A 27,980-nucleotide genomic window follows, 5' to 3' on the forward strand; every position below is an offset into this window, starting at 1 on the left:
ATCTCATGTTTTATGTAAAAAATATTTTACTGAATTTGGTATATAAACCAACTAATAAAAGGGTTTAGTCAGAAAATTACAAGCATTCGTGGCTCCAAATACTTGAGAAATCAGACTCTACAATATAGACCGGTATGAGTGAAATGTTAGGTGAACTTGTTAACACTTTGATTCAATACGCAAATAAAAGTGAATGCGCAATAGTATGTTACAATGAGCAGCAATCAACAATGAGTATATATCCTCACTGATTAAAAAAATCTAACTGGAGGTGCATGAACTATTTGAAACCATAAGGGGTAAGTAAATATGTAATTTCGGCAAATGGGCAACTACGTACCGTACTGAATTAATAACTTCGTAGTATTTGACAAAGGCTGGCTTTCCCACATGTACTTAACAGTGCGATGCCCGGGTGTGATATACAACAATAGTATTCACCTTACCTTTTACCGATTTCTTTTTACCCCAACTTTCAAAAATATCATTAAAATCGACAACAACTGTCAAAGCAGGCACGAACACCATTCGTGCTACGCCTCGAAAGCAGCACACATCCGCTCGTTTTCGTCTCGTCAAGTATGTGCATTGGAGCGTGCTATCGAATACGATCTTCGGACAAAAATGCCGGAGTTGCGCATCATGTTGTTTAATGTCATTGGTTGGACTAACCAAGACTATCCAACAGATGAAATTGAGGGGAATAAATGATTTTCCGCCGAGCCAAGCATGTACAAGCCTTCCCCAGCATTGGTAACGACCTAAATGGAGGGAACAAAATAGATCCGACAGTTTTGTCGTCTGTAGTTGGTGCTAAGCCCACAAAGTTAGATCGAGCCGCCAGAGTTCCAATCATACCGGTTCAAACAAAAACAGTCGGGTATCTGATAGGTTTTACTATACAGTTTATTCATTCAGTGTACAAATAGAATATAACAGATTATAAAAAATATATGATGAGGGAACAAGCAAGTAAATCCAAGAAGATTACTACAAATTATACGTTTTCCAGATATTGTGTTGTATAGGATGAAAATACACACCAGATATATGCTTTTAGGCACAACAAACAAAAATCATGGAGGCAATGGAACGTCAAAATAATGTAATTAAATTCATTTCACAATTCCATTCACAGACATAATGTTTTACAATGATTTTACCCCTGAGGTATTTTATTAAAGCTGCCCGGTTTCATCTCCTGGTAATATGGAAGAATTGCGCTCACTGAGCACTACCTCATTGTTATATAGCCAGCCCATAGTCAGATGGGCAAACACCCACCACTTGGTTCGTTTCTAAAGTTATCAGGTGATTATGAACAAGTTGTAATTTATATGACAGTGATAAATGCAAAACAACCTAACAAAATAAGGATATTTATCACACACCACAGTTACTACCAAGTGCAGGGCCAACTTCTGGTATCAGGAGCAGCTTGGTGTGACTTTGCAGTCCGCATAAAAATGATATTGCAATTACCAGGGTCACACCGAACATAGCATGCATGCGAAGCATCCTCCATAAAGTAACATCATTTTATCACCAATGGATTGTAAAAGATTCTGCATGAAGTCCCAAGTCATCAATAATAATTTTCCTTCTTTATTATCATTTTTACAGTTAGCAAATATGACACTAATGCTGGAAGAAGTTTGTGTTTTCTCATTCTGAATTTTGTTAATTCTTTCGTGCCCTTTTATTATTGATATTTCGTTTTCTGGTAGGTGGCTGCGTGCTTTTTGAAATCAATTTTACGTTATGCTCGACTTCCAGTTTTCTCTGCATTTTGTTTGTATGTTGACTTTTTGTGTTGTTTTTGCCAGAGAACCAAAATAAAATGGTGATGATGCTTGCTTACATTTTTCTGCTGTCTGACAAAGCGCTGTCATTTTCATCAGCAGCACTTGAGGTAGTTTCAACTGGGGGCAGATCTGGTTGGATCCCTGACAATCCTTTCTCACTTTTGTCAGATTCGCAATTCTCTGCATCAAATGGAGTATCCGGTGACAGATCCTGTTAAATTATGATCCAAAGTTAAATTATGGTATAAGTAATCCTTACCTCACAATTTGATGGTGCTTTTTGTATTGGGCGACAAGAATCTGATATAGGGTCAGGGTATTCATCAGTTGGTCCATCGCCTCCATGAAAATGCAAGATGGAACGCATTGCTTGTATGAAAATTTGTTTCATATAAGAATTACCATATTGAATATATCATAGGTATCGAAAACAATATTTCTGTTGGCCTACCTTGGTACACACAGGTATTTCTGGTGATTTTTCCTAGATTGAATTGACTGTGAGGCCTGTTGCATTCCTTTATCCACTTCCTTACCTTTGGAGGTCAATATGTGGCTTCGGAAAAGGCACAAATCTTACTCCATTTGAACGGCAGGGGTACCATATACCCCTATACCATATGCGCAGCGTTTACACATAGTTAGTCTACCAAAATAATTCACTAATAGATTCTGTTTAATAAAAATGCAACATCGTATCGAAGGCGAATTCTTCCGTACTGACATAGGCTACCGGTACCCTTGACTGCATCAGCATGACTGTCTACTATTTTTTGGTTCGAAATATCAGTTGGTTGACCTGTACGGTACCGGTACCGTACCTGTAAGGTGCCTGCAACGGGTACCGGTACAGCCTTTTAGTATAGATATATAGGTTTCGTGAACGTGATTTGCAACAAGTAACATACTGTATTACAGCTTTCTAATTCTCACAGCCATGTGAAGAAAACAAAAAGGGACAAAGATCTGCCTTAACCGCCAGCAACCTGTGCGAAACGCGTCCAAACTTGTCTGAGCGACTTTTCAGCGGAGAATATTTGTTTACATCTGCTCGCTTGTGATTGGCTGATAATACGAATGTTTTGATGTCGTTAAAATTTCAATGAACGACTATCAAAAATCTTGACTATGTTTATCATGATAAAAATATCAAAAAAGAAATAAAAAATATTCTACCTTCAAAACTGCTCACGTATACAATGAAAGATACCTAGAAAATTACAAAAAATGCAAATTTCTGCTCTGGTGATCACATTCCCCATAAGAGCTAATGTTAAAAAAAAAATTTTACATTACTTTTCTTTTTGCGCGTAGAATGGGTTTTTAATGAATAAGGTCTATTGTTTCGTCATAATGAATTATCGTTGTTACCGCAGGACTACTGTGACGTCACAAAGACAAAATAACCTCGCCGAAAGATTTTCTAGTTTTTGTATCCCAGATTCTAGTTTAGCCAGTGGCGGCGCGTGGTCATTTTGACAACCGGGGCAAGCTACTGCGGGACCAAGTCACCCCCATCTACGGGGACAGGATGAGCGCTGTAAGTTCTCCCATCATTTTATGAGTATAAAAACCATTCCATCGGTAACAACCAATCGGCAAAATCGGCAAAAGCGAAATAAATATAGACATAGTTTATTTTGAAACCTCTTTCAAAAGGAAAGGCAATATTTACCCAGATAAATACAATGACATATTAACAGAAACTTCGGGAAAGCAGACAAAACCTAAAATAAGGTTTAAAACGTTACTATGAAGAAAGGAAAGGTAATGCAAAGATAAGGACATGCGTCGCTCACTCATAGATATATATGCTGCTAGACTTCTACTGCTTGAACATATATGCAACACGCCGCGGTTTCTTGGAAGCAAAATGCTCAATAACGCGCTGATTAAAGTCATGCATCCCAGAAATAATGTCTCTGTGAATGGATAAAACAGCCAAGGAATTTAATCTATCTTGCTTCATTGTGTTTCTGAGATACGTTTTAATACGCTTCAGCGTGCTGAATGTTCGCTCTGCGTCGGCGGAAGAAATAGGCGTCGTCAAAATGATGTCCAGAAATTTTGCAGACGCCGCAAAGGTAGTTACTAGAGTGTTATCTATGAGGAACCCATAGAGCGCGCAAGTTGATGTGATGTTCAAAAAAGTTTGATTGGTGTATATACATCGCAATTCATTTTCCAATTTACCCACGTTTATCATGGGGTAAAATTTGGAGACAGTAGCCAACAAATGGATGGGAAATTGACGTGCAAATTTTGAAAAAATTTTTGGTTCATCAAAGAGAACGCGGCAAGTTGTTCAGTGCGCAGACGATCGCCTATTTGATTCACCAGAATGTCACAGCATTCCTTTGCAGACAAAATCAAACGCTGCGTTGTTTGCCCGCGGCGTAAAGAAGCACTCCATGTGTCGTCGTATTCTATTGTTTCCCGGATACGAGATACAGCATCGCAGAAGTCTGAAATACACGACTGCACAGACGCTCCATTAGCCTTGACTGCAATGCGCCGTATAATACATCCACGTGATAGAATATTATGGAGAAAAAAGCGAGAAAAAATGAAAACTCACCATCTTCTAGCAGACGCTTTAGACCTGCTGCCTCCCTCACAGAGCGTTCGTCCCAAACCGGAGAGCTCTGAATGCCATTGAAACACTCAATGAGCTCAGGCCTAATTTCGGACACGCCCTGCACCACGCGTGATTGGAAGTTCCAACGTGTTGGTGCACAAGCTGGGAGACGGCGGCTACATATCTGGCGAAGGAGGTCAGAACGCTTCGGCGAAACGGAAAAAAATGAAGAAAACCCCGAAACATTTGCAAAAAATATACGGACGAGAGGGGTATCAAGACACATATTTTTAATAACAAGGTTAAATTGGTGTGCATAACAATGTAAAAAATGCGCATGAGGAAAATCTTCTTTTATATAAACTTGAACACCATGTTTCGACCCACTCATGACTGCCGCGCCGTCATAAGTTTGAGCTATCAATTTTGACTTCGCGTTGTAAGGCTGTAACACTTCTTTCAGTACAGCCGATATCCCGCAAGCCGTGCGATCAACGATTGGTACAAAGCTGTGAAATCTCTCGGTAGGTTTACAATCTTTCACAAACCGAAAAATCACAGCCAGTTGGGAAACGCACGTGATGTCATTTGTCTCGTCAGACTGAATCGAAAAGAACTGGCAATTCTCAATTTCCAGAGCCAAATGTTGTAAATAAATTTTATAATACATTAGGTCGAGCAAATCATTTTGGATATCCTTAGATGTCCCTTTCGAAACAGTTGCGGCATCAAGATGATCTCTCAATACTGTATCTAGGGATGCGGTGTATTCCACCATATCCAAAAATACCCCTCTATTAGAAGAGCCAGCCCGTTCATTGTGCCCACAGAGGGACAGCTCGTGACAACCAATGAACTTCAAAACATCTATCAATCGACCGAGAACATGGCGGTTTTTCTCGACGTTTTGGTTTTGCCGACGAATAGAAACCGCGCGTCCTTCATCCAACTGTGCTGCAATATTAACATTTCCGAATGTTCGGTATTTTACTGCATTGTCCAGATGCCCCATAGAAGATTGATGATCCCTGGCACGCTCGGAAAGATGTTTAAGATCTCTAAAACCAAATTTACACCAACGTGAGTCACGGGCGGTAGCAAAAAGTAGGCAATAAAAACAAAAAAGTGCATTTTTGTCCTCGCTGTAACACAACCATTCGTGTTTTTTATACCAAGTTTCTGCGCAGAATGTACGCCGACGCTTTCCTCCGTCATGGGATTGTTCCAGTGAACAATTTTTTGGTTGATAAGGCCCAAGACGTTGTACCTCTAATTTTTGTTCCAGCGGCAGCTGCGAAAACGGAGTGCGAAGTAGTGCATCAACCTTATTCATTATGAGGTCTAAGGCTAAGAAATGCGAAGCCGGAAAGAAGTGAGGAGCTCAAAAGGAATGTGGAAAATCGAAAGCAAATGGACTAAAGGTCTCTAACTGATTCAAATAGCGAAACAAGCGACAAAAACGAAGGCGAGGAAACTATCAACTCTTCAAGCAACCAACGAACGAGAAGGAATGCGTGAATATGTCAACACGTTGTTGTAAGAAACGTCGGCATTGTGTCGTCATAATTTCGGGGCTAGCCCCGATCGGCCCCGATGATTTAGTGAAAGAAACAGAAAACAAACGAGACAAACGCGGCGAGTGGAAGATAAAAGAGAGAATACGATATACAATGAGCAACCGGGGCAAAATCGGCGTCGCCCCGTCGACGTTCGGCGAAGGCTTTGCGAGCGAAAAATGAACCATGTCGGGAGAATATGGCTAGTGTAGACAGTCTGTGCAACCGATATTGAGGTATTTTTCGAATATTTTTTATTATACCGAAAAAACAACCGGGGCATTGCCCCGTTTGGCTCTATTGACGCGCCGCCACTGAGTTTAGCGCTTATAAATTTGAATTTATTCTATAGTATAGGGAGGTATGCATTTGTGATATTCACTGTCCGAGTCCAGTTCACCTTGGTTGGCTTTTATATTGGATGCATTGCTGTTTTATTCTTTATTTTTAATCTAAGTCTAATTTCGGTGGGTTTGCAGAGCGTGTTATATTGATGAAATATATATTTTTAAACATAAAAAAAATGTACCTAAAACAGATCAGCAATTTTGGGGATTAGACATCGTAGATACTGGGAATTACATTCGTTTTTGGATTGTTTGGTTTTCAGGACTGGTGCATATAGTCAAGTTGCAAAATTGCGTATGTCCCCAAGCCCTAGACACATTTCTGCCTAAGTCACAGTGCGCCATTATGATGTCACATAACTGCGTCATACAAATTAAATTAAATCCGGCTACGATCAAAAAATTGAACCATGGCAAATTATTGACTCTCAATGGCACAACAATATCATTAGGAAGTTTTTTACGTTTTTCTCAAAACTGCTAAAAATGACTTACGCAATTCGGTTATTAGCGTGACGATAAACGAAGCACCGCATCACAGCAATCAAACAGACAAAAACACAGTGGTCGCAAATTAGTCGACAAAGATAATATCGACGTATTGGAAATGCGCACCCCCCTATTCCCCCTCCTGACTAATTGCTTTGAAATTTTCAGTGGTTAAAGATGGATTTTTCGTGTCCATATATTTGAGCATATCTCTCTTGTTCTAGATTCAAAAATTTTCTTCGGATTCAAATTCGAAGAAGTAAATAATTTGCTATTGCCCAGAATTAGAAATTTTATTTATTGAAAAAATGTCATCATCGGAAATGGAAGTTCAAGTCCATGCTTCCGAAGACAAGTAACTAACTAATCCCATACCTGACATGGAACGGCAACCGAACGAGAGGCCGTGGTCAGGGATGGCCAATTCGAATAAAGTATTCGAATATCTTGTCATTCGAATATCGGAATTAGCGTTCATAAGAATATCGGAAAGTTGTGTGACGTCACACATTTTCGACGCCTCTTTCAAAACGTTTCCGTTGAATGAAAACATTCTCGATAGAAACTTGCGCGCGATTGCTTTCATCAGCGTGACGTGTTATTTAGGCCGTAAACGCCTTTACGTTTGTGTTATTTACTCTAAAACGCAAATTTTCCACAAATTTGTTCCACGATAACGATGACAATTATTTTTTTTTGTACTCGCACGGAATTGTGAATCCGGTGAATACGTTCATCGGCGGCGAGTTTCTAAAGAAAACGCAACGCAAATATTTTGATTGAAAATCGGCAATTCAAAATACTGAAAATAAAACCGTAAATAAAATAAATTTTATTGAGGCCCGCGACAGTTTAAAATACGGCAGTGAAAATCGCAAAATTTCGTGTGTCTCTGGCACACATTATGTTTGGTCCGCTTCCAAAAACATATCGTCACTAATTGATTTGCCTGATTATCCATTAGTTTAATTAAATTGCCGTCGAAAATTTTCGTGTTAACATTATACAAGGTTTGAAACGCGACTTTTTCCCGGGTTGTGATAGTGTATATAATATAATTAATCTAAACTAAAGTATATTCAATCATTTTTTATTGTGCTGAAATAAATTTTTCTCTGAGATTTTACGGCAGATTTATGGATTTTTCGAGAAATAATCGGAGTGGCGGCATTTCGATTGAGCTGAGTCAGTGTTACACATCTCAAATTTGCCGAATTCGCAAAATACGGATCAAAACAATATATAATCGGGCAGTTTACCACACATTTTTATTTTTTTGTCTGCGAATGCTATGGTATATTAGAGTGGTGAAGATTTTATTTTGCCGACGCAACCGAAGGTTAAATTGAAAACGATTAAATTAATAAAGCAAGACATTTTAAATATTCTCATATCGGTCACGAATTCATCACTTTGCACAACAGAAAAATATATATTCGTTGTTTTATTATTCGTTGTAAAGGTCGGCTATTTTACCAGTTGGAGTAATCGCGGCGATGAATAAATATTTTTAATTTACTGCTAAACTTTATATGTATATTTATTGTATGAAATGAAGTTGTATTCTACTGGATTTTACATTAGTTATTGAGATTTTTCTAACGGCGATAACGAGTTGGCAAGATTGCAAAAATACATATTTAAATCCATCAGGCAGTTTATCTCGTACTTTTAGACCACAGATCGCCGTCTACCAAATAGTAATGTTTTTATTTTGACGTATGAAGAAGCAACCGCGAGTTACGTTGGACTCAAAAAATGAATATATAAAGATATTTTAGAATCTCGTAGAACCCCCCATGGATTAAATATTTTTTACGTGACAAGATGATCATTATACGCTAGAAAGACGAAACAAGCGCGCAATCGCGGTGGCTGTTACAAGCGGCAATGGGAATTTCCGATTTTGAAAATCGTGGCTGCGCGCGTGGCAGTGGTGGTCATCTATCCTCTAACGTCTAACTTATTGCTAATTTCAGACATAACAATATGCTACACATAATAACAATATGGTTCACATAAATTAACATAAAAATATACTGGTAGGTAGTAGAATACTCTAGGCATAATGGATATTCGATCGTTGTTGCTTGCTTCATTTGCCTGTATTGCCAATGAATTTTATTACTCTCAGAAAATATACACGATTATCTGAATACAAGTAGTATTTTTGTCAATAGACTTGGGTATTATCGTAATATCATGGTATGAATGATAAAAAGCGTCAGACAACTCCTTGGCTATCTTTTCATATGGTCATTTGTACTAAGTGTACAATTTTAATAAACTGACTGTGTCACAAGTTGCTATTATTTTTTTTTTTGATAGCTATAAACTATCAATTACTTTGTGTACATATGCTGTTGGTATGTGGCTTTATTCTGATATTTCTATTGGAACTCATTTCCTATTTTACTTGGTTTTAATAAACTACAATAAAAATGTGTTATTTTCGATTTTAGAATGTATTCGGAATTCCAGATTCGAAAACATTATTTTAGAATGTATTCGGAATAGGTTAGTATTCGGAAATGGCCATCCCTGGCCGTGGTTCGTCATATGGTTAAGCCGTCTTATCACTTTCCTCTCCCACGGCATAAATATGTGTAGTAGAAATAATAGTGGTTTTATGTTGCCAATGCAGAAAATTAGTTTAAGGAATTATTGGGAAAAATATCTGGAATATTTAGGTTAGACATTAATTTCAAAATTGATAAATCTCCAAATTTGAAGTCCCCGCGTTCTTTGGGTGATAATGCTGATTCATTGCTTATTTTTAAGGCATACTTTGCTAACTTTAACAGAATACCCCATTGTGCCCCAGGGTCTGTCCGAATGTCCGCCCCACTTGACAAAGGTTTCTGAAAGCATTTTAATGGTAAGATGTGTATCGCGCGCAAGGGAAATTATTTGTCGCTAAAAAAAAACTATATTTACCCCTCTCGGCATTAGCCTCGTGAAGTGAAATGAATGTGAAGAATAGAGGACTCAAAATATGCAAAAGAAGAAAAGTGTCCCAACCTTTCACTACTGTAATCTATATAAGCTACCAGGAACTTGAAATAAATTCGGAATCTGCTTGAATGTTACTATATGACGAGAATGCAATATATGTTTTGTTCGTGTCATTTAGGTAGGTTAATGTTCGGCGTTTTCTGGACACTTCGTTGAGGTTAGCGCTTTTATTTTCGTGAGTGAGATGAACAGGAGTAAGTGTTGTTCGAATTTCATAATTATTTATTTCATGTATGTACATGTTCTACAATTGATATATATATCAAAGATAAGACCACAGCACGTTTTAATTTCATTCAGTAGCTTATTTCCAATCAGCAATACCCCAAACTGACAATTTTACGTACCTATTTAATTTTATTAGTTTGTTGCTATGGCTACGCAATTTATAGTTTAAATGAATGCAAGATGAAGATTAACAAACTACCATCATCGTAGTGCCGTCATCTCAAAAACTGCAGAACTGTTTCCACATATGCATATATAATATATATGATAATTCAAGTTTGATGCCTAATATTGATATATACATGTATTATCTCGCGTCTCCTTCACCCTGACATATGGCCTATTTATAATTTAATTTATTGCAATTTGTATGTTTGTGCCTATTTTAAGTATGGTCAAAAATTAACTACTGATTACTTCTTTAAAGAGTATATCAGTTATCAAACTGCATTTCCATTCGAAGTGGGGTCCAAATTTCTTGCGAAACGGAACTCCGATTTTCACCTCGCGCAGATGCAAGTAATATGCCTGTATGATCAGATGTATTTGACTGAAAACAGCAGAGATGCAGGCTCAGATATATATATGATACTGGGGCCGATTTTGAATGGATTAATTAACTTTGTCGTTGTTACGAAGGCATTTCGTGTTAATATAATGATTCCCAGGCGACGTCTTCATTTTTATAGACTAGTCTTGATTAATACCATGGAAAATCGTAGAAGCCTATTATATACAATACATAAATATTTGTCCTCTTAAGAATAGTGTGTATATACTTAAAATTTATTAATCCGGAAGATCTCGAGATTGTTGAGTAATTTGCGATCTTGTATATATATTTTTATTTAGCCTTTGCAACACTATTGACAAGTTTAATCTAGCGGCAAAGGTAAATTGTTTCGTGAAATTCGTGAAATTTCCTCAATTACACTGTTAAATTAAGGAACGTGCGAGCTTATCAATCAGGGCAAGCAGGGCAAGCATAACGTGCTTTCGATGAGGTTAAAACTGATCATCACAACTGTGAAAACAAGGTTTAAAACGAGTCAAATATAAAAACCTGAAAAAAAAACACAATAAAGGAAGTACTGTAACAAGGTACAGATTTTACTAGTGTAAATGTTGTTTTACGTTCAGTTCACGAGGTACTAAGTACCAACGTATTACAATCCACACACACTGATGCCCGTGCAAGATACATGCCCTTGAAAACAAACTGGCTATCTAATCACATACCCGACATGGACTGGTAATTGGATGCGGGGCCGTGGTTAGCCAAATGATCAAGCCGTTTCATTGGCTTTCCTCTCTTTCAAATGGATTTGCAAATCCTACAATTCAGATTTCAATAAGCAGCAAATAAGTCAGTTTGTAATGTTTCGTTTTTGCATAAATTTTGCTTTCAATTACAAACCGTAGCTGGTCCGAGGCTAGCACTTTATCCCTTTATTATGCCTATCAAGGCGCTGCTACTATTGGAGTGAAAGGGCGTTTTGAGGATGATATTTCATCAAAAAGAATCACCCGGAAAATTACGCCGAATCATTATTAAATAAAGATTTATCAACGAATCAGAGCGAAGAGGATCTTTCAATCGTGATGGCTGGTGTGTAATTAGTACTAATTAGTTGATACACCTTTAATTTATTGACTTGTTTGAGGTACGTTTTCACAGCTTGGAGAGGATCGATAATTTCGAATTTTCACTTCTTAATAAGAATTACTATTCGTATGGCGCGGTAGTTAAAATCGCAGTTACTTATATAATATTATTAATAGTTAACGCAATGTATATCGCATACGGTACCGGTAACGTTACTGATGATTTTATACCGGTACGGTAAAGTAGTAAAGGGTTAAGCTTTATCTATTAGCAATTAACGTAGGCCTACTACTATGCTGATTAGTCTCCGAGTGAATGAGTTGCTATTGTGATAACGTTACTGCTTGGTGGCTGAATATTTGACAGGATTTAAGGTTTATGGGAGCAATAACTGAATAATTTAGCCATTCGTTATCTAATTCCAGAATTCCCACCAGACTAGAAATATATTACATTGACAGATTGGTGTTACTCATGGTGCATGAATATCAATTTGTCATTGGTCTGATTATTTTTCTGCCCCAGTCGTCTTAATTTCTGTGATCTCTGCACCATCTCATAAAACCACCACTGCAACTCTGAGCTAAAAATGCATTCACAATGACAAACACTTTTTATGTCATTGCATAGAAGCCATATGTTCTGTCTGTTCAAGCCACATGGCGAGTGGCGCTGATAATGACGACTAATGCTGTAAATGCTTAATTGTTGTGATTTATTTTCTCTTATCGTAACTTTGAATCGAATATTTTATCGATCTTTTGCATCACAATGCTATAATCACTCATTGCCCCATGCAAAAAATAATGATGTTACGCATATAATGTGTGAAAGATATTATTAGCGTTATTTTTTTTAAATCATTTGTGCAAACCCCATTGTACACAGTCTCATCATAAATAGACTATTATCCAGAATGCATAATATGACCGATCCTATTTTTCAAATGACCGATTCAAATGTCAGTTGTGCATAAATTACAGATAAGGTTTTGGAAAAATACGGATTTGACAGCTTTCATTTAAATTTCAAGGAACTCATTGGCAACAATGATTGTTTTTATCCGTCTCTTGTTTTCGCTTTCATTCATTGCTTGAAACATGCTTTCGTTTCGAATGGTGTGGTACGAAATCGTCATATCGATTGGAACATTTTTCGTTAATTGCCAGTTTCGTTAAATTTGTTTGAAATACATTTGCATCTGAATTTTCTGAAAACAATATTCTGTGGCCATGGTATATAAACTGAGCTAGTTGCAGTTGACATAACTGTTGAAATCTTGTATAACTTTATGCATTAAAAGGTTACACTCAAATCAGTTTTATTTACGAAAAAGTCCAGATATACCCACTTGAAATATTCGTCAAAAGTTAGAGAGCATTTCCACAGTATGGGATTAGTTTTCATTCATATACACCCCTTCATAACGCTTCCCTTTTTCGATTCTTCTTTAAAGATGTGAGCAATCAAATGGTAATAGTTTGCTGTACATAATTGACAGTATGACATGCTACTTGATTGAACAAATTAAATAGGTTTCCTGCTCTAAGTAAAATTTGAGCTTTTTCGATTTCTCAATCTTTGGAAAATTTTGACGAGCGATGGTCTCGCAGTTCAACTGTTAGCATTGCAGATTACAGATCTTGTTTTCAAATCTCAGATTATTTCCCAAATCATAGGTAGCTCATTGCATATCATTAAATATTAGTGACAGCTGGTATAGTGTAGCTTTGTTCCAAGCGAAAGGTGCAAATACTCGTCATAAAAAATATTTATACTCGTGAAACAATAGCCTATATTTTGACTTACACATGATGCCAGTTTTTATATACTGCTTTCTAATAAATATAGCGTAGTTTCCTGGTTAGTCTATCTTTAATATTTTGTTCAGTTTGATCTTTATGTATGGATTATTTATCACTAAGAAGTCGAGTATGTCCTAGGTTTGCTGACACTTCAACATCTAAAGAGACTTTTCCGCTTGCTACGCATTTAGGAATGCGGGATAAAAACAAAAATTACACTGTTCTAGGTAACTTCAAAGAGACCAAACTATGCGCTCTAATATTTTATGGAGATTTTTAAGTCCATATCCTAATAATCATTAATTCAATATAACTGGTTTATTTGTGGATGAAATTGGATATTAATCGACATGGTATAAACAATGGAGTAATTGCAAATTGGTCAATTATGGTAGTAAAGCAGACACACCTGTCACACTATTCCTTGGATATGTTCACCTTTTGCATCTTGCATTGCATGGCCTTTTTGTTAATTTTAATTTTCTTTTATTCTAGCAAGTTCGAGTGGATCTGGAGGAGGGAGCAGTAACAGTGAACTGCAGTGGTTTTTTTCCCAAGTCAAAGGAACGATGGATGAGGATGTCTCTGAGCGTAAGCACGTTTTCCGTTACGAAAAAGCTTAGCATGACATTTGCGATGTTTGAATTCTATAAATTGAATAATGTGGATGAAAATTAATATTTGTTACTGTGACTGTTAATATATAGTAACCTCCCTCGGTTTGACCTCAAATTTGTTATTAATTTCAACTGTGTTTCATGCTATTGTTTTTCTCATGTTGTGTTTCCACCTCATTCTCTGTAAATGTAGTTTAGTTTTATACTTATTTGACAGCTGACATCATCTCCACTGTTGAATTCAACTATGATGGAGAATTATTGGCAACTGGAGACAAAGGAGGTCGTGTCGTGATTTTCCAAAGAGAACCAATGGTATGCTATTTCTATACAATATTTATAATCTTCTTTACATATGTTGTTTTCAGGCAGTCTGCTGAACAACATTCAATCAAAAATATCTTGTTGTACAGGTGCACCAAAAAGGAGTATGAAAAATGCCCTTGCTAAATTTTTTATTCAGGTGTCCTGGTTGATAATAAATAGAAAGAACAGCAATTCTATAGCGCTTTTCCAACAAAATATTGCCTTAATTATCAATACAGAAGTTTCTCACCGATAAAGTGCACACACACTTTAATAAATAATAACTACGGTAATATAGCCAGATACTGCTTTTCTAACTTTCCATCCCTAGCCTGAGCAATAGGTTTCACATCTCCCTGTCTTGAATAAAAAATTAGATCAGAAAACACACACACAGGCCTAATAATTGACATATCTGGATAGTGCGGTTGTTTTGTTCTCAGCTTAAACTGACAGCATTAATAAGACGAATAAGATTGGAATAATTTTTGAAAATTGCAAAAGTGTGTCTAATACTAAAAATAAAACAAAGAAGAAACCTTGTTGTTGTCACACTTCTCTAGCTCTGACAGATATACATACCAGTTTGCTTTGTTCAGTTTGCCATGTGGAGAATAAAAGATTTTACTCATAGCAAATGTGATAGAGAGCATGTTTTGAATCAGTTGAATGCCTACAATTCCATGAAGCAACTATTTACTATTTTTTAGGAAATGATTTCAATGATAGACAACCAGTGCCAAATATTAATTATTCATTTGCATCTAGACAATTTTGTTTTTTGTTATTTTCTGGAAAATAAAAAAATGGCACTGCTAAAATACCCTATCTTTTATCCATGAGCGAATTATGATTATATTCAAGTCTGAAGTTTTTCTTAGTTTTGCTGCAATTTCAATTTTGAATGGCCTATTAAATTTTCCTGCCGTTTCATTCACTCTCTAATATTTCAGACAAAGAATAGCGAAGTGCGTGGGAGTGAATACAATGTTTACAGTACTTTTCAAAGTCATGAACCAGAGTTCGATTATTTAAAAAGTTTAGAAATTGAGGAAAAAATTAATAAAATTCGATGGTTACAACGCAAGAATCCTGCACATTTTCTACTTTCCACGAATGGTATGTTCATTTATTTTTAAATCTGTATTTTGTAATTTTCAAATCAAAAGCAGTAGGCTATGGATATTTTTACAAATGAAAGAAAAACTGGAAATTTACAATCATCCTCTAACGTTGTTCTCCAGTTCCGAACTCCCAAGGAAATCAAATTTTGATAAAAAAAATTTCAGGCAGACTGTCAATTACTATCCTTCACCTTAATTGGTGATTATCACCATTAGAAGTCTGAAAATTCAACTATCAACCTCAGGAAAATGCAAAATTTTTACTTCGGTTTACTATGCTGAATTCTACTTGGTGGATTGAATATTAGAATATAAATAGAAATGTATTTACCACATTAGAAGACTTTTTTGATTCAGCATAATGCACCTTCAATTATAAGTTAATTCTTAATTTATCAGCTCATTTATGCAATAAATTCAAGCTAGAGAAATTTTGATGATTTAATGCACATACCATCTGTTGAGAACTTATTTATTCTATTTTATGTAAATATTATTCCCCTTTGCTGAATTTTTAAATTTAATAAAACTAAAATAAAACTATCTGCAATTTAGTAGCTATTTGTTATCATTGGTTAATGCTGGCATGCTGTGTAACATTTATTTGTTGTTCAACAAATTTTGATGTTTTACTAGGTTAGACATTTCAAAAAATTCTTGAATTTCGAAGTAAACAGGTTTTGTGATCGTGAATACTTTGAATACTAAATGTCGGTTATTCATTAACCCAAAGCCCAAAGAAATCGAAACAGATTTCTTCCAATAGAGAGTGGCCGCTATCAGGCTCGTTAATATTAGGAGCATGAGCACGCATAATCGTTTAGTTACAAAGAGTATGTTCCATTTCTTATAATATTGATTTTGGTATATTTATTTGTACCTTGCAACCATTGCCACTGAAGTGATTCTACTCATAATAATAATATTTATCAGAGTATACCATTTATCATGGAAAATTGAGAACCACAAACCTAGATCGATGGTTCCCACCAAATTTTTCTTGGCGCACCTACAAAGGGTGATTGATCTAATTTTTGGCAAGTCTTGAATACCTCGTCACCAAAAGCAATGGAGTGAGAGTTTCAGACTGACCTAAGTAGTATTTAGTCAAAGTTCACTGGAAAAAAAATTGAGGACCTGCCATTCTGAATTTAATTTCCATTCTTTTTAATGATTTCCATTCTTTCATTAATTAATTTCAATACAGAAATAGCGATTGGTATTTATAAATGTATATCTGATAACAACGTAGAATGTATTTTGGCTTTACCTTCTATTAATAATAAACCTACATTAGAATGAAAAGTTTTGCATGCTGTTACGACCATTTCGAATATTGCTACCGATATTTTAAAATTTGCCTTCTCAAAGCAAAATATGTGTTAAAATTTTACTTTCTGTATGCCTAATAACTTTGACCTAACTTTGTGAGTCATGCTCCATTTCATTGTCATTATTTATATAGAATAACTTCATCATAATAGAGTTATTGTGCTCAGCTCTAATAATTTCTATCTTGACTAGTTTTTTATCTGATGTCATGTCTAAGTGGGTGGGATTCTCACTGTTTGTAATTGTGATGTTGAAAATATATTATTTACGACTTCATAAACTAGAATTGATGAATGGTAGTATAGAAAACAAATAAATATAATGAAGCGTCATTTTTGATTGTTTCGTCTAATTTTGAACATATTTTTGGTTTGTAAGCACCTTTAGTTTACATAGTATATTTTTATCATCAAACAAAAAAATGTGGGTCCTAAATTGGATTACATCAAAGTCTGCATAATTGAGAAACTCTGTTGTGTTGCATCTTTCCCGCAATTCTCATAATACTAGATTGATGTTGTATAGGTTGAGATTCACTCACTTGAGGTCTACCAGGATTGAGGCAATTTCAAGTGCTTGATTTGGTATATGCGAAAATATTGATTGATATGAATACACAAAAAAAACATTGACAACATGTCAACATCATCTCAGTTGTATCGTTTCATCATTGTACGAGAGGCTACATAGTCTGCTGTATACTGTAACTACTTTAGTAGTAATTCGTGATTTGGTGGATTACTGAAAAAAATAACCCGGTGCTTTGTGATCCTTGGATTCTTGGTTGGCCACACTTGGTCTTCATTAACAAATTTGATTTGTCTGAATGTCGACTTATCACGGACGTGGTATGCCATATACCTACATTCCATTTCAAATCAGATAATCAAAAATGTATTATTTTAAAAAAGTAGCCTACCTATTGAATAATAATATTCAGCATTTTAGGATTGTTTGTGCGGATAGTTTTTTTAAATTTAATCATTTTGTTATTCATTTACCTTGCTGTCTTTGTCTCTTAGATAAAACAATTAAGCTGTGGAAAGTTTCTGAACGAGAGAAACAAGCTTTTGGATATAACTTGAGAGAAGAGGACGGCCGACCTCGACGATTTGATCAGCTCGTTGTCCCTCGGTATCAACCTATGGAACTGATGATAGAAGCATCACCAAAGAAAGTATTTTCGAATGCTCATACATATCACATCAACTCAATCTCTGTCAACAGCGACAATGAGACTTATCTCTCTGCAGATGATCTCAGAGTCAATCTATGGCATCTTGAAATAACGGACAGAAGCTTTAGTAAGTCCATGTTGTTGAACTTTTGTATATTGCTTGTCCAATACTTTTATTGACAGGTACTGAAGGACTAATTTTATTAACTTTATTACTTATCGATCTTTATCAATGAGTATGTTGATAGGTATTTGTCCATTTGTTTGTTTGTCTGCTAGATGCATGCGATATCTCACGAAAGCAAAGTTGAATCTGCTCCAAATTTTGCATGTGCATTCATCATATCTCGGACCAGAAGCCTATTGATTTTGGATGAATTATGTCGTATAATTAATGAGTTATTAATTAGTGATGGGACACAAGGTGTCACTATGGAGTAAGAGCGCTGTTTTGGGGGATCCCTAACTTCCGATTGATAAGTCTTAGGTCTCTGACCGATATTCTCGTTATATCATTTTCTGGAGAAAATTTTCATCAGTGAGTTTTTAGCTTAGAAACCTAATATTTTGGAGAAAAAAACAAATCGTGACTGAGCATTCTTGAAAAGGCTGGTTGCTGTTTTAACTATTGAATTGGGCATTGTTTGCAAGATTAGGCTGTTTTTGGGAAGAAAGCAAGGAGCGATGCTAGGTGTTTTAGCTTCAGAATGAACAAAGCTTAAAATTGAACGTTTCTAATTCATATCTGTAATTCAAGTTTTTGACTCTGTTTCAGACATTGTTGACATCAAGCCGGCAAATATGGAAGATTTAACAGAGGTTATAACAGCAGCCGAATATCATCCTAACCACTGTAATACATTTGTGTACAGCAGCAGCAAGGGGACCATTAGACTCTGCGACATGCGCCAAGCTGCCCTTTGTGATCAACATGCTAAAAGTAAGATTTTGATGTCTTGTTTCACCTTTTGTACTTGTAATATAGATTTATCACTAAGTTTGCTATGAATCAGGGCGAGCTGGAGATATGGTGTTGTGACATTTTGGGACTCAAAACTATGATGTAAAGGTTTCAAGTTTCAAAATGGAGTCCTAAATATATAAATTCAACTCGAAACTTAATATCATAAATTGAAAATTATGGGCCGAAAAAAAATAAATTTTAAATATTTGTATAGTTACGACTACGAGCCTATCTTAGTGACTCCATTTCCTAACCATCTAAATATTTTTTAACATTATAATTTTCTTGTACTTCGTACAGATAATAAAACTCATCCTTTTCAGCTCATAAATTTTAATTTATGATATTAAGTTCGAAGTTGAATTTATATAATTGAAACTCTCGTTCTGAAATAGAAAACCCTTATATCGTGGTTTTGAGTCCAGTTCCGATGGAACTGCATTTGGGAAGATATTTCATGATAGCAGTCATACTTAAAAACCTCAATGGGTATGGAGTCAGAGTTGGGGCCCAAGTCTCACATAATAAAAGAAGCTGAAGCAGAATTAAATATACTGTGGCTTCGGAGCCCGAGCCACTGTGATTCGAACCAACTCCCCAGCCCTTGCTGTTATTTGATAATCAGCTGTTTATCATACTATTTGGTTTGGTTTGAAATTAGAGATTGTTACCTTTTTAAAAATTTCAAAGCTTGGTTTTCAAGCTCAGTGTCGAGGGACTGCTACTGAAAGTGGGAATGAAAAATTTAGATTTTCCACCTTTTTAAATCCAAAAGAATCCAGTTATAATATGATCCCTTGCTGCATTATATTATAACTTTTTATTATAAGAACACAATTTATTGATTGAACACATGTCTATACCAGGGATGGCGAACCTTTTTCAATGAATGGGTCAAAAATTATAATTTTATCGCGGAACAGAAGAGAGTGGGTCACAGATATTTAATTCACGTTTGTATCTATAAGAAACTTCTGAAACAAATCTTATAAGCTGGTGTTGGTGTAGTTTTGGGCTTTACTTATTCAGACTTCTATCAGGGACTTTTCATGGCACTCGGTTTTATGATAGGCGTTGCGAGAATTGAACAGATCAATTGCATTGTTATGTTATAAACGATGTCAGGCCCAATAGCTGAATAACGGTACACAGCGGTGGGTGCTCCTGAAGTATGCGAACCAAGATGGCGGACATCGAAACGTAGCATGGGTAACAGGTTAGGGTTAGGCCTTAATTTTATTCCAATTTCCCTTATTTCAGTCCTACTATGAGTTCGAAGACTAGCCAAGTGCCTCTCGTAGTATTTGTACCTAAAATTATGGCCTAACCCTAACCTAGTACACATATTACATTCCGATGTCCGCCATCTTGGTTCGCATACTTCAGGAGCCGCCAGCGGTGCATACATGCGTACAAGATTAGGGGTTTTAAAAATTACCATACCGGCCCGAAAATCAACATTTTGAACATGAGCGATCGCAGCCCTCCCTGACTGTACATTATAATAGTTTAGTTATTGTTAGATTAATTTAAGGCCGGTTTTATCAATTTTTATCACTGATATGTTAGCATTTCATTTTATTCGTGCCCTCGCTTGGCGGGTCACAAATAAAACGCGGTGGGTCACTTTGTGACCCGCGGGTCAGCGGTTCGCCATCCCTGGTCTATACTATTGTACATGATTTCTCTCTTTTTTTCTTTCATGCTTGTCTTTGATTGTGAAGCACTTACACAATCATTCATAACAATTCGTAACCACGAAAGAAAGTTTCTATGTTGCAAAGTTTAGACACTGATTGTGTTCAACATGTATGCCATTGTTATATTTGTCAGGAGTGTAATTGGAAAGATTTTTTTAAACTTTCCCAGTTAGGATTTCACTAATTATCAATCAAGTTTTCTTATTGGGATAGGTGGGAATTTCACTAGGGTAAATCTTGACCCAGTTAATTGCAGTAATTGTTACTTACAATGATGCTAAGAATACAGCATCCACACATGCTGTATTTATTAATAACAGTTATCTGAAAACAAAAACAAAAAATCAGCTCTGACCAGAACGCTAGATGTGATCTAGAATAGTAAATTATTATAAATAACCAACATCTAGCTTCAAGGTAATCAAATTATGGTAGAAACTGTCACTAATAGTGCAATTCAAGTAAAATTTTTGGTTTAAGCAAAACAATTTCATTATTTTTATTAATTTGGATTGTTTGATAAGAAATATTGGTCTTAAACTAAACACGTTTGTTTATTTGTAGTTTTTGAAGAACCAGAGGATCCAAACAATCGATCTTTCTTCTCTGAAATCATCTCTTCGATCAGTGACGTAAAATTCAGTCACAATGGTCGGTATATGATCACCCGCGACTACCTCTCTGTTAAAGTTTGGGATTTGAACATGGAAAGCAAACCGGTTGAGTCTTATCAAGTGAGTGATGTTGCGTAAACATGAATGAAGGATGGCATCAATTAATTCTAAAATTTTCCTTTAAAATATTAGCACATTTTCTCAGGATTCTACATCATACCACATTAATGATTTCATTGTTAGTCAATAAAGTATTACAACATTATATTCTTACCCTTTTTATTATCTTTCTTCCTATCCTTGTGTCTGCAGATTAATAAAGTCTTGCTAAATTAATTAAACGTTTCAACAAATTTGCTTGTATGTTTTATAAACTGTAACAAATGCTTCAGTTCCATTGTTTGTAGCTTTAGGTTGATGATTTTGACATATTTAGTTGTCTCACCCAAAATACAACACTATATGCAGCAACGACATCATGAATTATTAAAGAATCAATTCATTGCCCGTAGAAAATGTTTTCTTATCATGCTTGATTTCTGCTTAAACTAGTACAGGGGTCGCCAAACTTTTTTGACCGCGGGCCAGGTATGACTCAAACTGTGTTGAAAACAGGCCAGACAAATATTTATGTCAATGCAATACAATAAATTCACAAAAGTAGGGGAATTTATTCTACAATATAAATTCTACATTTCTGAAGACTTAAACTCTATATCGAAAAATATAGATCACGAACATCATAGCAAATCAAATATACAAGATTTCTTGACAACTATCCTGAGGTTAGCTGTTAGCAAAACATTGCTGTCATGAATACCCACATGTAAGCAGTACAAAAGCAGTACGCGAGAGATTACAGTACTGAACTAGAACAAAGACTGTTCAGCAACTTTTACTTTTCTTGTTATTACCATATGAAATGTGTATTTAAAGAGTTTATGCTGAAAATTTATAGGTTTAAAGTATTTATACCTCAATTTTTTTTTTCTTTTACATGAACTAAGAGTGTCATATTACAGTTTAATTATTTTTTACATTTGCACTAAATATTAATTAAGTGTCAGTTAGGTCGGATAATTTTTATTTAATATTCAACTACCAATATCACCTAGAACTTTCAAAATTCGAACATCCTAATCCTGACATGGACAAACTACAGCCTGGGCGCCTAATCCTGCCAGTTGGGTAATTCAATCGGGCCCGCCTGATGCTTTAAAACAGGGGTTCTCAACCTAGGGTTCGCGAACCCCCAAAGGTTCACGAGAAAATTTCCAGGGGTACTTGGATGACAGTCGAGTTTTTGTTTGTTGCTGATTTTTAATATCCTTTATTACTACCATGGGAAATTGTGTGCACATTGAAACTAGATGCCAATTGAAACATAGATTTTCGCTGATCTTGCGTTGTTGTAATTGTGACGCAACAATGTGAAATTCATGGCTTTGCATACAAACTGTAATATCTCCAAAGACAGCGCGCTGCGAGCATTGGAGAAGTGATTATGCTCATTGAAACTTGGGAGAGATTTCAAGAATTCATTAGTAAGGCAGGCGACAAGGGCAATAATATCAACAAGACGATTTAATTCAGTTACATATGGTCAATAAATTGGTGTTGCAACACTTTGTTAGACAATATATCAGTAGGCCCATATCACAATTCACAACTTTGTTAAGTGTCTGATTACCGGGGGTTCTCGTTGATTTTTCCGTGACTCAGGGTGTACTTGACAGAAAAAAGGTTGAGAACCCCTGCTTTAAAACATCATTTTGATGTTTTAGCTAAGAAATAGCTCAAGGAGTGTGTTTCGATTAAATTTAGTTTGGCTTTTGTGACACTGTGAATAGTGTTCATAAAGTGTAACTTTTTATGTCACTCTTACATGGTCCGTCCAAAAACCTTGCCCACACCTGTTCCAGTTACTTACTAATAATGATTGTCGATATATGTTTTCAGTTTTTTATATGAAACCTTTTCTGTTTGTTCTAGGTTCATGAGTATCTTCGTAGTAAACTCTGCTCTCTATATGAAAATGACTGTATTTTTGACAAGTTTGAATGCTGTTGGAATGGTGCTGACAAGTATGTATCTGTGTTATTTTTGTCATACAATTCATATATTTATTTTATCCCTAAATATTTTTATGTACCTAATAATCTTAAAATGCTGGAAAGAGTTTTTTTAAGAAAAATGTCATGAGACTATCAGAGGTATTGTTTTTAAACATCTGCTATACATTAAAATATTTTTGAATGGGCTGGATATCTGATTTACTGTAAATTTGTATATGTGTTGATTAGAAACCACAGTTTCTTACTAGCATATTCATTTCACCCTCGACTCTTTAACAACTTTTAACAACAACAATTAAAGTCATAAAAGCATCAAATCCACTCAACTTACTCATATTTAGGTAATTTTTATTTTCTCTATATTCAATTTAATGATGGAACATAAATTGACTATATTATCTTACAATCATACCTTATTATCTATAGACTACTGTTTGCATATTCTACAAATCCACTCTTGAAAGAAAAACATAACCCTTTTAATGTTGTAAGAATGAACATTAAATGATTTTTTGGACAACCTATTATAAACAAATTGAACTTGATTTGAGTTTTGAAGCCATCTATATTATCTTTATTTATAGCAAGATGAAATGCTTGATAAGAAAATTAATCTCGTTCTTGAAAATCCTAATTGACTTACTCATTGTAATGAAACATTCAGATCACTGAAGTGTTTTTGCATTACATTTGTAAATTTGATAATGTCTCTTTGATAATTGTAAAAGTAAGAATCTGTAACCAATTAATTTTTCAGTGCTATTATGACTGGTTCATATAACAATTTTTTCCGTGTATTCGACTGCAATTCGAAGAAGGATGTAACTTTAGAAGCATCAAGAGAAAATAGCAAGCAGAGGGCTCTTCTGAAGCCAAAGAAGGTATTACTACCTTCATTTTTATTCCCTGCCAAGCTGGTATTGTTTGTAAAAATGCTCTTATTTGCCAGCTAATTTTTGCATAAATTTCAAATCCTTAAAATAAAAAGGGTAGCCGGTAGGACCAGATCAGGTTTTCCCCAATGAACTATGATTTTTTGCTTCGCAATCATGAGAGAAACTTCGTAGCATCTTTTTTTTTAATTCCGATCTCTCCAAACGCTGGGTGAGCAAGTGGTTTCATAGAATCATTTCCCAATTATTTTTCACAAAGTACATACACTTGGTAGTTGCTGTTACTTTTGATGGGGTGAAAATGTGACATCTCAAGGGGTTCTTATACTCAAATTAATAACATCGGGATAAAAAATATTTTAAAGCAGATTAGAACTTAGAAGTTATCGAAAGAATATCCTATTACTTAATCTAATCTATCCCTCGAAAAGTTGAAATGTACCCCTGGTGGAACATGTACCCTAGTTTGGAACTCCTGTATAGAGTACTATTGTAACTATTTACTGCTCAAATTAAAATTGCTTTGTAACTTTTATATTTAGCTGTGTAAATTTGTAGTCACAGTAGTCACTTTCATGTCATGTTTTCAGATAACCCAGGGTGGAAAGCGGAAGAAAGATGAAATCAGTGTAGATTCTCTCGATTTCACACGAAAAATTTTGCACACTGCCTGGCATCCACATGACAGTGTGATCGCGGTTGCTGCGACCAACAATCTTTACATTTTTGACAACTGCGGCGTTGGAGCGGGAAAAGTATGACGCCAAACAGTCACATAAGGCAATAAGTTTAAACGTCACCTCACAAACGCTAGGATAGGCGAACAAAATATTGAGCTGACGCCACAATGAGGAAAGTTCACTGTAAGTGAACATTGAGTGATAGAGAGTGTAATTTACAGATTCCCTTTTCCAAACCAAACCAAAAATAAATTTGGTCCAACAGTGCAGTTATCTGTATGCCATACACTCATTGGCAGTTTAATTAAGTTCAAGTAAAAATCTGCAATTCACTCACCACAGAAATAGTGTCTCATTGATATAAAATCTTTTTTTATATTATAACAAGATGATTGAAATATTCGATAGCTGGATGAAGGGTTTAGAAAGGAATGCTTATTACATCAATTAGACACAAATTGAGATCTTTTAGATACTGATTGATTTTTTATAAGATAATTGCTGTAAATATCAGTCTGAACCTGAAGGCTTTCAAATAAAATATAAATATTACTAGGTGCAGTTTTTTTTTAGAAAATTGTCTTTGTAATTGTTTTGCTGTTAGTGTTGATCAAATTATATGGGGATTTCAGTGTTTTGTAGATTATTTGATTCAGAATATCATGAATTTTACCATAAACAAATGTGTGAGCAGTTCTTCACAGACTTCACACAGCATATTTTTGTTTCACTTGGCAGCAATAATATTTATTTTCAATATATATATATAGCTCAAAGTAAGCAGTTATCTCCATGTTATAAAATGTTTTTTTTATCAAATATTACTGGAGGAGGAAATGTAGAAGTGATAACATTATAAACCAAGCAGTTGCCTGACCATCCGTAACATGTTAACTCCCCTATGATAAAATATAGCATGATTTGCCTAGGTTTTTGCAGCTGTAAGTAAGCAAACAAATTCAATTCAGTTGGTAATTAATGTATGGTATGGTTGCTATTAGCAATATTCAGTTGAAGTATGTTTGAAATATCTGTTTATTTTTGTTATCCAGAATGAAGTTTTTCGAGCTGCTATTGTAAAATATTTGTTGATAAATTGTCACTTGAAGGGAATCTATCTGTAGTATGTAAAAGTAATACTTACATTTTCTCAGGCTCATTGTGTAATGTGTTCGGTATATTCCTGTATCCACATATTGAATAAAATCACCTAATGAATCTGTTGAGATAAAGTTGTACTAGTGTTGTCCAAAGAAGATGACGATCTATCTTCTATTATACGGAGGTGTTCCACCTCCGTCCTATATCTAATATTTGGCAGAATTGTAAGGTTGAGCTGTGTTTTGTTAAAATCATATCAACATGAATTTGTTAGGAACTGTGATTTGGGCCACAAAAATTGACTCTGAAGTTGCTGATTATGCACAGAAATCAAATTGGATTATTCATTTGAAATAGATAATAAATGTCAAGTTGGTCAATCATGATAATTAGCAGGATTAAGGCTTGCTCAGAAAAAATGATTTCACTATGATACTGTGCTATCTGATGTTGTGACAATGGATATTTAACATGTTCTTCTGATTGCTTAGACCATTTGATTGAATATGTTAGAAATAAAATAAGTCCCATTTGGTTTTTATATCACTGAATTTTCTAGTTACTGGAGTATTCAAGGCATAACTTAAATTGAGTAAAATCATTTTAAAACGAATCTTTTCTATTATCACAAGTTAATAATGCTAATGAATGCATTATACAAAGTTATAGGTTGCTAATTTTGATGTGAATATATTGATGTGGGGATGCAGTAAACTTTGATTGTTGTTGTTGCAATTCTTTTGTTTTAGATGTATCACCAAGTCGTTTCTGTTTATTTAACCCTTTAATAATTTTTTGCGCTTCGTTCAGCAGATTGAAAGCAAAAACACGAGGAATAGAAAATTATATTATTCTATTTCCTTAAAAAATACAACATGTTGCGGAGATTACTGTTTAGTGTTCTAATCAAATAAGAATATATTTGTCATTTATACTGCAGCTGCACAATTTATAATTCTACACATATAGCTTCGGTTTTTTAATTCTAAACTAGTCTGCGATTTGGTTTATTATTTTGATTTTAAAACATTTTGATGTATCAGCCCAAAAATTAAATGATGCGACTTGATTTTGAAATAATTTCGGTGCATGTTTGTCAGTGTAAAATCGAATCACACTTCAAGTAACTACCGGTAGTTCCCTTTTTCTTTCAAAACCGATACAACACTCAACCTACTCGGAAATGTTCTGTAGTCTTGCAAGTCTAATCGTGAATATTTTTTATCTCTTATTTGAAGTACTTGATCTCCAAAATATGTCCTTCCCATATCTTGAATACTGGAATATTTAACTTGAATCCGTGCATGCTTCGTGTATCAGGATTTGACCGGATTTATATTATTTGCTCACAGTAAAATATAAATGTATCTGATAGTCGATGGTGCTATAAAATATATGTGCCGAAGTTCTTGTTCAGAAACATACTCAAGGCTTTACCATGTTACTTTTTTTTAGCAAATCTTCATTGCTGTATTATTATGTTTATGTTCTCAAAGTCTTTCAGATTTAAAGTGAGTGGGAAGCAAGACCTCTATTCCCTCGAAAATTATTTCAAAATGAATGCTGCCTTGTCGTGTAATACTGAAGTCTTTAGTGTGTGCTGCCCTTTATTATACCTAGCCGCGCATCCCAAGACTGCTTTTTTTTCTTTGTTTTGGTATGCTATTTGTTCATACTCGACTTCAATATTCCCACATCGGATTTTTTGTAATATGTTTTTTTCTAAAATAGGCAATTTTTTTCCATCATATGTTGTTTGGTTAAGTGACTTATGATTGTCGCATTGTTATCGAATATAATATTCTTTTGGTCTAGTTTTCAAGTTGATGAATTATAAAGTACCATGAATTAAAATCTATCCAGGCAGACTGCTATGTTCATTCAGTGTCAGACATTTGCTTTACTACTGTGTTGCTAAGAGAAGTCAAATTGCTATATTTTATGATTAAGGTCAATGTCGCAGAACAA

The 27,980-nt window shown here is 35.1% G+C and overlaps 1 protein-coding gene across 2 annotated transcripts; it reads left to right on the forward strand.

The window, feature by feature from the left end:
- Nucleotides 1-11,465: 11,465 nt before the first annotated feature.
- On the forward strand, nt 11,466-27,880 carry LOC120338729 (serine/threonine-protein phosphatase 2A 55 kDa regulatory subunit B delta isoform-like). 2 transcript variants are annotated; one of them, XM_039406656.2, is made up of 10 exons: nt 11,466-11,627; nt 13,925-14,020; nt 14,264-14,361; nt 15,306-15,471; nt 17,831-18,112; nt 18,761-18,925; nt 21,214-21,383; nt 23,256-23,347; nt 24,096-24,219; nt 24,822-27,880. In XM_039406656.2, exons 1-10 carry the CDS (start codon nt 11,621-11,623, stop codon nt 24,990-24,992), a joined length of 1,371 nt encoding a protein of 456 aa, XP_039262590.1. In that variant the 5' UTR covers nt 11,466-11,620; the 3' UTR covers nt 24,993-27,880. The 2 variants fall into 2 exon arrangements, with proteins under 2 accessions (XP_039262590.1, XP_039262589.1); XM_039406655.2 differs by lacking the exon at nt 11,466-11,627 and adding an exon at nt 13,463-13,656.
- The last annotated feature ends 100 nt before the right edge of the window (nt 27,881-27,980 follow it).

This window comes from Styela clava, chromosome 9, assembly GCF_964204865.1.
Source record: "Styela clava chromosome 9, kaStyClav1.hap1.2, whole genome shotgun sequence".
Lineage (NCBI taxonomy): Eukaryota > Metazoa > Chordata > Ascidiacea > Stolidobranchia > Styelidae > Styela > Styela clava.